General features: G+C 44.9%; 1 protein-coding gene across 4 annotated transcripts in view; it reads right to left on the reverse strand.

Annotated features, from left to right (window-relative positions):
- The window catches only part of JAKMIP2 (janus kinase and microtubule interacting protein 2), a 161,708-nt gene that overhangs the window by 40,390 nt on the left and 106,546 nt on the right, over positions 1-14,772 (reverse strand). For all 4 annotated transcript variants that reach the window (XR_008316680.1, XM_053298489.1, XM_053298487.1 and 1 more), the window contains exons 3-5: positions 6,262-6,759; positions 2,994-3,203; positions 264-362 (exon numbers count right to left, since the gene is read on the reverse strand). Coding sequence is in view for 3 of the 4 variants with exons in the window: in XM_053298489.1 (XP_053154464.1) it covers positions 264-362; positions 2,994-3,203; positions 6,262-6,759 (807 nt within the window). In the remaining variant the exon portion in view is untranslated. The remainder of the gene's footprint in view (positions 1-263; positions 363-2,993; positions 3,204-6,261; positions 6,760-14,772) is intronic.

The following is a 14,772-nucleotide window of genomic DNA, read 5'->3' on the forward strand; positions in this document are numbered from 1 at the left end:
CCGCCACCAGGACTAACCACACTTTTCTGAAGGTCCTCCTAGACTTGTTCAAGCATTATAAAAATAGATACAGTGTACCTGGGTATAATAGGGAGAACAGGAGCACACTTGTTAGCCATGCCTACCCACACTGAAGCAACCTGTGGTTGTGCTCCATGCTTGCTGTGTGGCTGTGCTGAAAAGCCTGAACAGGGTTTTTTTTCTTCTTCTTTGCAACATTCCCTAGCCTCAAACCCCATTCCAGAACTGCTAAGTGCACCCACCAATTCGTTCCTTTCATCCACAAGCAGCGTGTTCCTATCCTCAAGTTTCCGTATAGTAGCATTGAGTTCTGCCATTCTCTTCTGGTTTCTGCGTAGATCCTGTAAAGAAACCTCTTTTAAAAACCATGTGGTACAAGAGCTACATATAAGTAAACTGTTGCCCGTGCACAGGCAATATTTTCCCCAGAGATCACTGCTTTACATACCTTCTGAATGTGAAATCTGTGCAATGGGTACCACTTTTCTTTGATCTCATCCCACTGCATGGCTGAAATTTCTAAAGACCCACAACCATGTAGATGGGAGTCAGCATGGTATAGTGCTGGACCAGGGAGACCTGAGTTCAAATCTCCATTCAGCCATGAAGCTCACTGGGTGACTTTGGGCCAATCACTTATCTCTCAGCCTAACCTACCACACAGGGTTGTTGTGAGGATAAAAATAACCATGTACACCACTCTGAACTCCATAGAGGAAGGCGTAAAATATAAGTAGCGTGGAACTTAAAAACAAAATCATTACCCCTGATCCTGACCAGGCAATTTTGTTGTGGGCATAGTTGTGGGCCTTTAAACTTTCCGAGAGCTTGGAGGGGAGATTTCTTTATCTACTCCAGCTGCAGGAGAAGTGTACAGGTACGGAGAGCACTGCTAATTTATATTGTCTGGAGACATGGAGTTAAAGTTCTAAATAAAGTAGTTTATTTAGGAAATCCATCAGGGAGATAGATAAGGCCTATATGCCTTGCTGCTAGCTACATATAGGAAGAGGGGAAGGGTGAAGACTGAAGTATCTCTCTCTCCAAGTGAGAGAATGAAATCTGAGACTATCAGTCTAACAAAGGGGAAGCAGAGTATAGAAAGCATAGTCGGAGGGGTGATTCCCTTACTGGTTGTCTCTACCCCGAATACCCCTAGTAGTCAATAGGGTTGCTGGTGCTCAGAGTCAATGCCATCAGGAGCTGCATCTCCAACATAAACTTATGTGGCTGACATGCAGAGGCGTAACTAGGGAAAATGGCGCCCGGGGCAAGCACTGAAATGGCGCTACATAATACTTAGGTTTTTCCTCACAAGCGCCCGCCGCCGCCAAGCCAGGCCACTGACTGGCCACCAGGTGCCAGCAAAGCAATGGGGGGGGGGGCGCGGGCGGTGCGGAAGGGACCGCTCGTGGGGGATGGGCTGCCTACGCGCTCCCTTGACTGCTGCAGCGCTGCTGCACTGAGCAGGAAACATTTGTATTAACAAAAAATTTTTAGAAAATTAAAAATATTTTTTTGTCATGTCGGCGCCCCCCATGTGACCAGAAAAGATGGCGCCCGGGGCACGTGCCCCCCCTGCCCCCCCTATAGTTACGCCTCTGCTGACATGCTAGGCAGCCCTATGTTGGCATTAGGGGCCCCTGGGGCTGTTGTGTAACTTGAAAGGCAGCCATAGTGGTGCAGCGCGATGGGGCAGCTGTGGAACTAGTTAAAACCACTTCTGAGCAGGTGTGCTCTGGGAACAATAGAAAGAGAGCTGTGCTGCTGCCTGGAAGTAATGTAAAGGCTTTCCGCGGTAGCCCCATCACAACACTGTCCAGCTGCCTTTGATGTTGCACAGCAGCCCTGGAGGGTCCTTAGTGTCAACGAGAGACTGCCCAGAATGTCACCCAGTGAGATTTAGTCATGACTAATTTAGTGTGGATGTTGTCCAAAATGAACAGGCCCAACCCAACAGCATTTATTTATTAATTGCACATAAAAGAAAACTTTACCACAACAAAATGGTGGCACGTGATCTGCCCGTCTCTGTGTATTTCCTCCTGAACCAGCCATGAACGCATTTGGTGGCCTTAGACAAAATACTACCAGCTTCAGCTCCCGCCCCGCCGCCACCAATATGCAGCATGGGACTAATAACCCTGGCTGACATCCTGATGAACAGTGCGCTTACACAACAAAGTTGTACTTGCACAGGAAGGTGGCAAAGCTGCATGAAATTATTGTGCCCTGTGACATTGCATCCCCCACTAGTAGTAGTAGAGGACCTTCTCTGGGACATAAACAAGACTCTTCTACAAGCTATACAGTCAAAGTTGTAGAACAGTTGGAGCTCAACCATGTTGTGCAACAATGCTGTGGAGGCTGTCAGCATCTTCTCCTCGTGGAAGGACTAATCTCTTTCCTTTCTTTGTTCAACAGCCCTCCATTACGTCCTTCACCCAGAACAACAGCATTATGCTAGTGCAATGCTAGTCTGGAATGCTAGTCTAGCTCTTGACATAGCGGAACCTGCCTGCACAACTTGTCCTTGTACAAGCTCAATGTCCTTTTGCCAGTGCACCATTAGTTAGGTGTTCATTGGCCACTGACCTTACAGAATTGTTTAAAGCATTATTGTGACAATGTAAGTAGAATGCTTTGAACACTCTTATGTACTACATAAATCCTAAACATTTCCCTATATTAATTAATTAATTACTACTACCACCACCACCACCAATTAATTAATTAATTAATTAATTAATTAATGGTGGTAGTAGTCGTAGTAGAACTGTGCTAAGAGTTACACTTCTTAGTACAGAATATTGAAATGTAGCCTCTGAAAAACCACTAGAGGGTGCATTTTCTACATCACAAATGGATGTGTTCCTTGCAGAAAGCAGGAAAATGATGCAGTAAGGGGGCTACATGGCTACTATCACAGCCCCAATGTTCTTGCTTGTGATTAAATATAAATTCCTGCTTACAGGACTGCTGCAGTGTTCAGAGCCATCTCCTGCTCTGCCTGGGATCTCTCTTTTAGGACTGCTCATGTTACATTCGGCTTCCTTTACTAGGAAGAGCTGTTCGTCCAAAGCCTCCTTCTGGAGCTGGAGCTTCTGAACGTAGCCAGTCTGGGTCTCCAGCTCTTTCTCCAAGGAAAAGATTATTCTGTCTTTTGCTTTGATCTCATCCATCTAAATTAAGACATGTAAGACCAGGGTTATTTCACGAACACAACAGTTATTGGACAAGCTTTAAGTAGTTTACAAGACAATTCTTTTCTTATTAGTTCATTCATTATGACAGTATCACAACCGAAGCACAGAATAGTCATTGGACGTTGGTATTAACTGCTTTACATTAAAACACCAGCTTGGAACTACTTTTAAACATGTAGTCAATTGTTTCGCTCCTTGCATTCCCTATCCATATGATTGTTACCTTCTAATGGCAGAACAACAGCTGCTTGACAGGCATGCATTTAACATATAGAATTGTCCTCAGCACTGTGATGTTTGGGGAAAAAACTGCAAGTGTAGTGTTGATTTACTGATTATCATGGTTTGCTGAAATAATGGCCTTAGGTATCATGCAACCTCCTGTGGAAAACATGCTGATTCTGCACTAACTCTGGAGCTAGTTCAGACACTATTACTCCATGGACAAAGCCATGTGGAGGAACTGACCTCTGACTCCCCTTTGTACCACTGACAGGTGGTACTACTTCCAAGCAGCCATTCACAGTAGCACTGAGAGTAAAAATGGGCCACCGTGCACTTATGTAAATCATTATCAGGGAGTGGCATGCACATGTCAGCATGCATGTGCCAGATCAGATGTTTTAGAACAACTGAAATGGGCCAGTAATTTAGATCAAGAAAGAGTTTTCAATCGAATAAGACTGACTGCTGCCTCTGGGGAGACGTTATAATCCTTTAATCATTCTTCGAGCTGTTTGGGAGCCACTTCTCTGTCATTCCCACACAGCTAGAAAATATGTACATGACCCAGCCATGTGGGTGGTTTAATGACTGTATGGGTATTTCTTGCAGAATCATCAACAACAAAAACTCCTCCAGAATCAGTGCTGTGTGAGAAACAGGTGCCAGTTCCATGGGAAAGACCCACGTGTTTGGCCCACGGCATTATGGTGAAATCATATAAATGTTCTCCCAGCCCTGTGAAAGCAACTTACTGGGCAGTGGCCTCCACAAATCTGGGAGAACATCGAGAGATCACCTGCACAATTTACAGGTGCAGCTGTATAGCTCATGCATTGGAGCCATTTGGGTTTGTTCTCCCAAATGTGTTCCTTGGACTCTGTCTGACACGGTGCATTGTTGTCTCTCCTGCTCATTTTAATGTTGATGCTAGTGTAGGCTGAGCTGTTAACAACAGGAATGGCTGGACATGGAGGTTCCTGCTCTTGTCAGCATTGCCACTGTTGACTTCCTGCTTGCCATGCAGCTGAAGTACAGTGATGTCACAGTGCTATGCAACCAATCAGATCTTGCTACATGAGGACATCACTGAGGGCAAATGAAGTCGTTCCACTGCCCTCACTCTGAATGACAGAGTGAAAGAGAGAATGCATCCCCATTCCCAATGCCCAGGCAGACACTCCTGGTCCTGTGCTGGTGTTTTCATTGCCCACCAATGTTGTGTGCAAATGTTTCTGCCTTATTCTGACTCTAGTCACATGTACTTGCACATGACTGCTGTAAAAGGTAAATAGGCAGGTGTGTTCAGCTGTGTGTCCAAATGCACATCCCTTTGAAAATAATGCAGTCCAGATGGACTGCACATTCAGCTGCACATCCCCATCCACATTCTGCTCCAATTAGTCAACCATACACAACAGGATCAGGATGAGGGAGTGTAAGGTCTGATTACCTTAGCAATGGAGATGCAGTACCTCTTCCCCCCCCTTTCAAACAGTTTCACAACCATTTGCAAAGGAATGTGAAAAATTACTTAAGGTAGGGGTGCATTTCATGGGGTGTATGTGAATAGGTTCATGAAACCCATTTCTGGTGTTGTCTCAACCCTAGAATATTTAATTGTACATACCTGCATATCTTTGCACATATTTACTGCAAACAGGTAGAATGCATCACAGGAATAATTAAGAGATAACTAGCTGAACCCGCACAGAGCATCTGTGTGCTAGGACGTTGTTGCTCACCTTGCCCCACGCCATGCTCAGTGTCAGCCACTCACTCTCAGACACCCCCTCCTGCTCACTCACTTGCCACCTCCCTGCAGTTCACTCACTCACCCCCTCCCCGCCACTCACTCCCTCATTTGCCCCGTCCCCACCACTCGCTAACTCACTCGCCCCCTACCCGCTCCTCTTCCGTATCTGCATATGGAATCCCTACTGCCCAATCACCATGGTGCTTCTGTTCTGTAACTTCTGATTGGTAACCGCCCTGAGCCATTTTGGAAGGGTGGTATACAAATCAAATCAAATAACTAAATAAATAAATAAAGCACTGTGTGGGCGGGGCTTGCCATGAACGACCTTAGTGTATAAAATATATAGTTGGGGTCATTCTCATGATCAGCCCTACAGGGCTAGGACAGGGCTAGCCTGGGTAGGGCTAGTCATGAGAAGCGCTAGGATCACTTCTGATCCCACTGTTCCTACCTGAGTAGGTCTGCTTTTCTACCAGGGCTTACAGTGAGGTAGGAGGATGTGTGTGCAGTTCCTACCTCACTCCCGGGTCACGTGGGTGACCAGGATGCCAGCAGCTCTTAATGGGCTGCCAGCAGCCATCTTACCCATAGAGCCAGTGGGATGGAGCGGCCTGGCAGCAGGGAGGTATCCTAGTGCACTGTGCTCCTTGTACAGTGCATTGTGGGATAGCCGGTAGCCCAGCTTCCTCCCCCCCACACTCCTGATCACTGTTGGGCTCACTGATTATGTGAGCACATGGCATGGCATTGCCCAGGAGCGGCATAGACCATGTAGGGTAAGATAGGTCTGAATTGTGGCTCCACGTAGGCACAAAACCCAAATGTGTGATGCAAAGAGATCACAAAGAACTCAAAGGTTCCTAACAAATTTGACTAACATGGTGTGTGTGGAGAAGCAGAGGGGAGCATCTAAAGGAACACCACCTGGATTTTACAGTCAATATACTGGTGCACTTTCACTGAAGGCTTCATATGAGCACTGGAAACAGCAGACCAAATCATTACACAAAGTGACTCTGTGTAAGCTACTTGCCACCTAGAAAGAGTACTAACCAGCCTGCGAATATCCCTTTCGCTCTCCCATTTGATCTTGGAGATTGCTTCTTGATGGGACTGATGCTCACTCCGAAGATCCCCAGCTTTGATCTTATCAGCCTGGATCATGTTGTTAAGGGCTTCATCTACCTGCTTTTTGGCAGACTTCAGTTCAGTGATTTCCTGCAAAAGCTTAAGGCGCTCAGAGTCAAATTGTTTCCTGGCCTCCTCACGAGCCTCAATGGTTAGTGCTGTCCGTACTTTGTCACTGCTCCCTTCCCGCAATGCATACAGTGCTGACTTGAGCCTCTGGATTTCACTGTCCCTAATTTTCATTGTCCGTGCCATTTCTTGCTCATGCTGTTTGATGAGATTTTCTCGCACAGCCTGCAGCTCCTTCATCTTTTCCTCATGGAGCTTTGCTTTCAGTTCAGTGATCTGAACTGTCTGCTTGCGCTGCTCCAGCTCCCGGATTCGCTTCGTTTCTTGGGTTTTCTCCCTTTCAAGCCTATTGACCTACAGAGTGAGGAAATTAAAGAGAGATAAATTAGGTGTCAACAAACCATAACAATAATGTAGCTCTTATTCAGTATAGGGTCATGTAGAAGACCCCAAATGGAACTGGAGAACAAAATCAAAGCATCATGATTTTGACTGATTAAATCATATTGTATAAGAAAGTAAGACGCCTCTGAGGCTTGAGGTGGACTGTAGCCACCAAACTAGTAGCTATTGATGGACCCGTCCTCCACGAATTTGTCCAAGCCCCTTTTAAAGCCATCCAAGCTAGTGGCCATCACCACATCCTATGGCAGAGAATTCCATCGATTAATTATGCACTGTGTTAAAATGTACTTCCTTTTGTTGGTCCTAAATTTCCTGGCCATCCATTTCAGGGGATGACCCCTGGTTCTAGTGCTGTGAGAGGAGGAGAAAAATTTCTCTCTGTCCACTCTCTCTATTCCATGCATAATTCTATACACTTCTAACATGTCCCCCCGTAGTCACCTCTTTTCCAAACTATAAAGCCCCAGATGCTGTAGCTTTGCCTCATACAGAAGATGCTCCAGGCCTCTGATCATCTTGGGTGCCCTCTACTGCACTTCTAAAAATGGCCACAGAATTTGAAATTGCCACACAGTAACAAATAACCTGTGACTGCCATAGACTTTCTTCATAAGTGTGGCTAACTCCCTGGCAGCAGGTTTCCAAACCTAACCTCAGCTGAAGTGTCAATACAGAATCCCTAGCAATTCACACCTTACTAAAAATATGTGAGTTAATCTTAGGATAGCTGTCCTTGGAGAATTCTATTCAGACCTGGAGGCCTGTGTTGCATTCATTCTCATCAATCACAGAGGAAAAGCTAGAAGGGATTTTTGCTGGCCTTATCGAGTATTCTCTACAAACAAGCTCAATGCATCTATGGATGGCAGGTTTAAAGTAACACATAAGATGCAGATGCATTTAGAAAAGAAGGACATTGTGACCCAACTCCACACAAATTATGCAAATAACTGAATTTGCATAACCACTCAATTAGCATAATGCATCTGGGACTCAAAATTTGTCCCAAAGTCCTTGCTTTTCTACTTTCAAATTGGTCACTGGGAAGAAATAATAAACCTGATATACAGTAGCTAAGCACTTAGACTTTGGGTCAGCCTACAGTTTTATATCCATTTATCATTGTTGGTGCAGGTTTGTTAGTTTACTGCACAATAACATGATATTTCATAATTATTCCTCTAGAAGAGGCTTATTTTGAAAAGGCTTATTCTTCAGTCCTTAGAAAGAATCAAACAGTTGCTCCTTTGCAACTGTTCAGCTTTATTTCTTCATTCAAAAGGTGCATCCACTGAGGTTAAAAGGTAATTTACAAAATGTTGGTACTGGATAAATTGGATTACAGGCAGACCCAGTGCTAGAGGTGGGCGGGATCTGGTAACTTTGGGTAGTTGTCAGAGTCTTGGGACCATCAGAGGGCACTGCCAAGCCCTGAGGTCCTGGCCAATGCCCGCCTTTATGCAGTGGCGGCATGGCTCTTTCAGTTGAGAGAGTCACTCTCATCACACCTGCAAATGGGATCACCCCGAGAGGCCCCTAAGTCATTGCAGGGGCCTCTGAGGGTCATTCTCAACTGCAGATGGGACAGGAGGAGAGGAGGTACTGGGGGAGAGGAAATGGAGAGATCTATTGCTCCAGCCTCACTAGAAACCTGTAGGGGGACAACTATGTAGGCAGCACTGATGTAGGAGGGGGCCCACAGAGGGCAGTATGCACAAGGTCCTCGCAGAGCTTGAGCAGGCCCTGGTGACGGTTTCCAGACATGAACATATAAGAATCCCTCTTCAGGCTATATGAACTACAAGTGTCTTCATAGCTCAAGAATGGAAGGCTGATAGAGCTACCACAGATTCACCACCCTTTCCCATCTCAGTGGCGTAGCGACCCATATAAAGGAAGTGTCGGAGCAACTGGCAGCAGCCAGTAATCATCTGGGCGGGCGATCTGCCTGCCCAGAGAGAAGGAGCTGCTCATCTGCGGGGAGGTAGCTTTTTGAGGCTTCTTCTCCACTAACTCTCTGGTCCCTTTTCACTGGTCATGAGAGACGGCTCATATACTGCTTTTCAATAAAAGTGCCCCAAGCGGTTTACATAGAAAAATAAACAAGAAGGCTCCCTGTCCCAAAAGGACTCAGTCTAAAAGGAAATATAAGGTAGACATTGGTAACAGGCCCTGAAGAGATGCTGTGCTGGGGCTGGATAGGGCCATTTGCTCTCCTGCTGCTAACTAGGAAGAGAGTCACCACTTCAAAAGGTGCTTCTTTGCCCAGTTAGCAGGAGTTGGTCATGGAGAAAGAGGAACTTTGCCTATGCAAAGATATTTTTACTTCCTTCGTTAGAACACTGACATTCCCGTCTGCGTCTCAAGGCCACTTCAAACACAATTATTTACTATACAGATAGAATTTCAAAGTATGGAAACCATCTGTACACCATCATGTATGACAAACAGACACAGCTACCTCACCACATGCAGACACAATGGACTGGAAACAATCACAACTTCTCACCACAAGTACCTGTGGCAAAACAGGGAAATGTGTGCTTGTCACAGTTGATAGTGCATACATATTATACTTGCAGTTTTCTTATATGATGACAAAAGTGATATCTATGTACTAATAGATATATGTGAAATAAACAGCCTTTAGGAAACTGAAGGAGCAGGTACCTCTGTAGTCACTTAACTACATAGTAGATATATTGAGGGCTCTGTCTATGCCATAATTCCACAATCAGAAAATGCACTTTAAATTACGTATTGGACATGCATAGGAACACAGGAAACTGCCATATACTGAGTCAGACCATTGGTCTATCTAGCTCAGTATTGTCTTCACAGACTGGCAGTGGCTTCTCCAAGGTGGCAGGCAGGAATCTCTCTCAGCCCTATCTTGGAGATGCCAAGGAGGGAACTTGAAACCTTCTGCTCTTCCCAGAGAGGCTCTATCCCCTGAGGGGAATATCTTACAGTGCTCACACTTGTAGTCTCCTGTTCACATGCAACCAGGGCAGACCCTGCTTAGCTATGGGGACAAGTCATGCTTGCTACTACAAGACCAGCAAATCTCAGCATCCTAAGAATATCAGCATCCTTTCAAGAAACAAGTCTTCTGTGATTGTGAAGATAATGTGTAGGCAACTGCTGAATTCTCAGCAAGTGGTGGTGGGGGATGGGGGATGGGCAGAAACAGGATTTCCAAAACCTGAAAGTGGGGCTCCAGTGCCCTTAAAAGTAATTTGCTCCTTGCTATGACAAGCAGAAGCAGAATAAGTCATGTGAAATTTGCAAATCTACACACTCTTGCTTCATTCGCGTCATTTATATTGGCCACAGAATCCAGCTTTTCTCAGAACAGAAGGTTGATTCTATATTTTTAAACACAGAACAGTTCCCACAGTAATGGCCATACTAGCTGACTTGACTGAACAGGATATTACCACAGCTGTGAGACCAAGGCAACACTTACATCTTTTAATTTATCTAAAACGTGGTGACAACATTCCTGAACTATATGTGAGACCCTGAAATTGTCACTTACATTTCCACTACATTTTATTCAATAGGATTTTTCCTGAATAGTAATAGCATGTAAGGATCTTAGCATTTGACTCTAAATATTTCACTGATCTTGACTGAAAATACAATAAAACCATTTTGCTAAATCAGCGGCTTTCAGCAAACTCATGTGGGAAGAACTTAAGAGCAGTCTGGCAATAACAAATCTAATTCAATGAAGGGAAATACTTGGATAGAGAAGCAATTTTGGTTTAATGCTAGAACTAGGGAATTTCAATGTACAGTGATGGCTGGTAAAAGGTCTTTCATTAGATATAGAAAACATTATTTCACCATTTGTTTTCCAACAAATACAATTAACTAAAAGAAAATAGATAGCAAAGAAATATTTAAAACTCATCACCCACTGACACATGAAGAGAGAAAAAAAAAAATCAATATTGTATTGTAACCGTAATGCACTTGTGACGGCAAAGCCTTGCCAGGAAGAAAAATTGGGGATTGACTTGTTTTGTGGTGGGGAAAGGGAGTCTCTAAGTTCAGCCAGCCAGAATGCTGGTCTGAACCTGGCACAATATTGCCCTGGGTGCAGTGGTCCCTCTAATTTTTTTCATCTCTGTGCGGAATGTGTTTTGTTCTGGGCAGCAGTATCAAGACAGTGTGTGTGTGTACCTGCATTCAGAGTGGGGCCTTCCTGATTCAACCTGAGCAGGATCGAAAATGAACTGGGTGGACATCCAAAAAATTGTGAACGTGAGCACCTGTGCATGCCTTAGAAGGAACAGTGCCTGGGTGTGAACAAAGAAAACTTACTTGCTGCTCTCTCTCTCTCTCTCTCTCTCTCTCTCTCTGGTATTTTTGAGTGGGGGAAAAGCAGATTTGTTTGTTTGTTTGGCACATTTGTTAGACCAAAAACTTGTGTCTCATGATGGTTTACACACAAGCTTAAACAATAAAACCACAATTAAAACTAAACAGTTAAAACAGTTAAAAATAGTTTAAAATAACAATAACAATAAAATCAATGTATAACCATATGTAGGCTTGATTAAATAAATGTGTCTTGAGAGCTCTTCTAAAGGCTGCTAAAGATGGTGAAGTTCTTACCCCAACTGGGTGTGTGTTCTAAAGCCTTGGGGTGGCTATAGAGAATAGTAGGAACAGGAAGATTTCTGTTGAACAGGCATCAATGGTGTGGATGGAAATGTAAGAGAAAGTTTGAAAAATGAAGGTTAGGTAACCCAAAGAGTGAACTAGAGCCTGGAAAGCAGGGGCAGGGATTGAAATATCATCCAAAAAGTTGGCTGCCAGGCCACTAGTATTAATAAAATGGCCCCCAGAAACATCAAGCATGTCTGCTTGCAGTCATAATTCATCGGAAGGACAGATATTGCTCATATCAGGGGACATCATGTTCTCTAACATATACAGATGAGAGGCAATGAAAGTCTCTCCCCATTTTTTGTTCCCTGCTCAAGAAGTATCAAGTAGATTTTAAACCAAACAATCGCTAAGAGGAGGAAAAGTTATTGAACTGCAATTTTATTTTAGCATAGGTCAACAAACTCTTCTCATCAGAACAGTGAACAGTGCCTTTCCTAAGGCAAGAGTTATTTTCATAGGGCCTTTGGAGACAGCCAAATAAAATGTGTCCCAGAAATCAACTCAGGGCAATTCTTCCAAACTGAAGTCCTCTTCATTCAATTTGCTTCCTATATCAGGTAAATAATGGGAGCCAGGATGTTGTCGTGGATAGACACTAGAGATCTCAGTTCAATTCACAGTTCGATCATGAGTTTCATTCAGTCAAAGTGACTTTTGGCTATTCACTCTCTCTTAACCTACCCTACCCCACAAGGCTGATGTGAGGATAAAATGGAAAAGTTTCCTTGTAGGCCAGCTTGAGTGAGGATTCGGATTAAAAAACAGCCTTGTCGGTTGCCCTCAAAGGGAGGGTGGGGATAAAAAATGTATAAAATAGAATAATCAAATTTGTTCTTGCACTTTCCCAATTGTACATCTATAAAATGTCTTCCTTGATGTTATATTTTGCTAAATTTAAGGGAAAAGTTCTGAACTGAATTTTTATTTGTTTCCCCCTGAAATCCTAAATTTCAACAATAGAGGGGAGGGGAGGGAAACAAGAGGAGGAGGAGGAGGTTATGAGCAGATGCAGTTACCTATGTTGGAGTTTAAGCTGGGAAACTCAGTCCACGCTTATCTATAGAGGCTGTTCTAATGAGCAGCCAAGACCAGGCTAGGGCAGCTAAGCCCGGGCTTGGCTGCCCATGGGAACTGCCAGGAGCCGCCCGGCTCTCTAAGGAGCCTTGGTGGCAAACTCGGCTAAGAAGCCAGGCTCTTAACCGAGGTTAAGGGAGCAAGTGTTCCCTTAACCCTGTTTACCTGACTGTGTGTCAGCACTGGCTGCACATTCACACAGTGCATTATGCGATTTCTGGGGGCCAGGATGACCTGTCCTGACCCCTGCACCTCCACGCTGCCTGTGGCAGCCGCAGACTGTCCGGGCACACAATCCATGTGCCCAGACCCGCTACCAGAATCGTCTGTGGGGAAGGTGAGCTTCTGCTGCCTTCCTCACTGCCTGCCCTCAAGCCCTCTCATGCAATCATGAGAAAGGGCTCATAGATTCAGAGACTGATCCTTTGCCACTTGCCCCTTCCAAGTATTTTAAAAGGAAAGCCATGTTTTAAATATGCACACACAGTCCCTAGTTGATAACAGGCGGATATATTTTGCACAGGTATCTTATAGCTTCATCATTAAGCACTTTAAGCTGCTCATGGCTGTGTACATTCATCCATTGCAGTGATGGGCGGGGGGAAGAGGATAACGTATGCTCATTAAATGCAGTCTTCAGTTTTGTATCTCTAACCTTTTGGCAGATGACGTTAGCCAGGATTCTGCTTTTGAGGCTGTTCTCCCACTATCCTGTGGACCAGTGTTCTCTCTAATTTTTTTAATCTATATGCGGAATGAGTTTTGTCCTGGGCAGCAGTATCAAGGCAGTGTGTGCGCACCTGCATTCAGAGTGGGGACTTCCTGATTCATCCTGAGCAGGATCTAAAATGAACTGAGTGGACATTAAAACAAAAAAGTATGTGCACGTTCATGCGCATACTTTAGAGGGAACACTGCTGTGGACATCTTTTTCAGACTTTGCTGTTAATGTAGAATACAGCAGGGCTAGTCACCCACCCCTGTGTTTCAGACCAAATGAGATTATTGCTTAGCAGTACCATCATGATGCAGAATTTAAAAAGTAACCACAAAAGACACGGTGATTCTTTCCCCCCTTAAAATCTCCTTGGCCTATTTCTACTGAAACCTGAAATGGCTCCCTCTGATGTGCAGAATTTGCCTGCACTGAAAACATGTTTGGACTCTTGCTTATCAACAATGCGTTCTAAATAGGTGCCTAAAAGCAAAAGGTGCAGATGAGGAGAGGAGAGCTGGTCTTGTGGTAGCAAGCATAACTTGTCCCCTTAGCTAAGCAGGGTCTGCTCTGGTTGCATATGAATGGGAGACTAGAAGTGTGAGCACTGCAAGATATTCCCCTCAGGGGATGGAGCCATTCTGGGAAGAGCAGAAGGTTTCAAGTTCCCTCCCTGGCTTCTCCAAGATAAGGCTGAGAGCAGGGACGTAACTACCATTAGGCAAGGGGAGGCAGCTGCCTGGGGGCCCCCACGCCTCGAGGGGCCCCCCCAGAGGCAAGTCACACCCGCAGAGCTTCGGTGCCATGGAAAAGCCAACCCCAGGTTCGGAGCATGCATGCAGCAAAGTCCTTGTCTGCAGAAGCAACTCTGAGCCGGGAGCACTATTCCCCATGGGAGGGTGGAGGGATGGGGTTAAAGCGAGGGAGTGGAGTTTTCTAGAGAAGCTGGCATAATGGGGATGTGAGTGTGAATGCACTATATATTGTGAAGTGTGTGTATCAGCGAGGGGCCCATTTTAAAATTTTGTCTCTGGGCCCACTCCAGCCTTGTTACGCCCCTGGCTGAGAGAGATTCCTGCCTGCCACCTTGGAGAAGCCGCTGCCAGTCTGTGAAGACAATATTGAGCTAGATAGACCAATGGTCTGACTCAGTATATGGCAGCTTCCTGTGTTCCTTTGATTGTAGAGAGGGAATGAAGTGGCAATTGTTAGGGCAAATGCACTTATGTTACATGTTGCTGGCAACTGGCCCATGGTTCCTAAATGAACAGAGCAGCTAATCTTTGTCTGAGTGCTAAAGCATTGATGTCAAAGCCCTCACAAAGAAAAAAACAACAACCTCCCTTTAAGATTGTAAACCTACACCACCACGCACGATGAACTGAAAACAAAAGTTGGAATCTTGCTGGCAGTTACACATGGGTAATGCTACTGACTTGAGTAGACTTTCATGCATAACTTGTAGGCAGCATTCCAACCAAAGACTGCAT

The sequence above is a fragment of the Hemicordylus capensis genome, chromosome 2 (assembly GCF_027244095.1).
Source record: "Hemicordylus capensis ecotype Gifberg chromosome 2, rHemCap1.1.pri, whole genome shotgun sequence".
Classification (NCBI taxonomy): Eukaryota; Metazoa; Chordata; class Lepidosauria; order Squamata; family Cordylidae; genus Hemicordylus; species Hemicordylus capensis.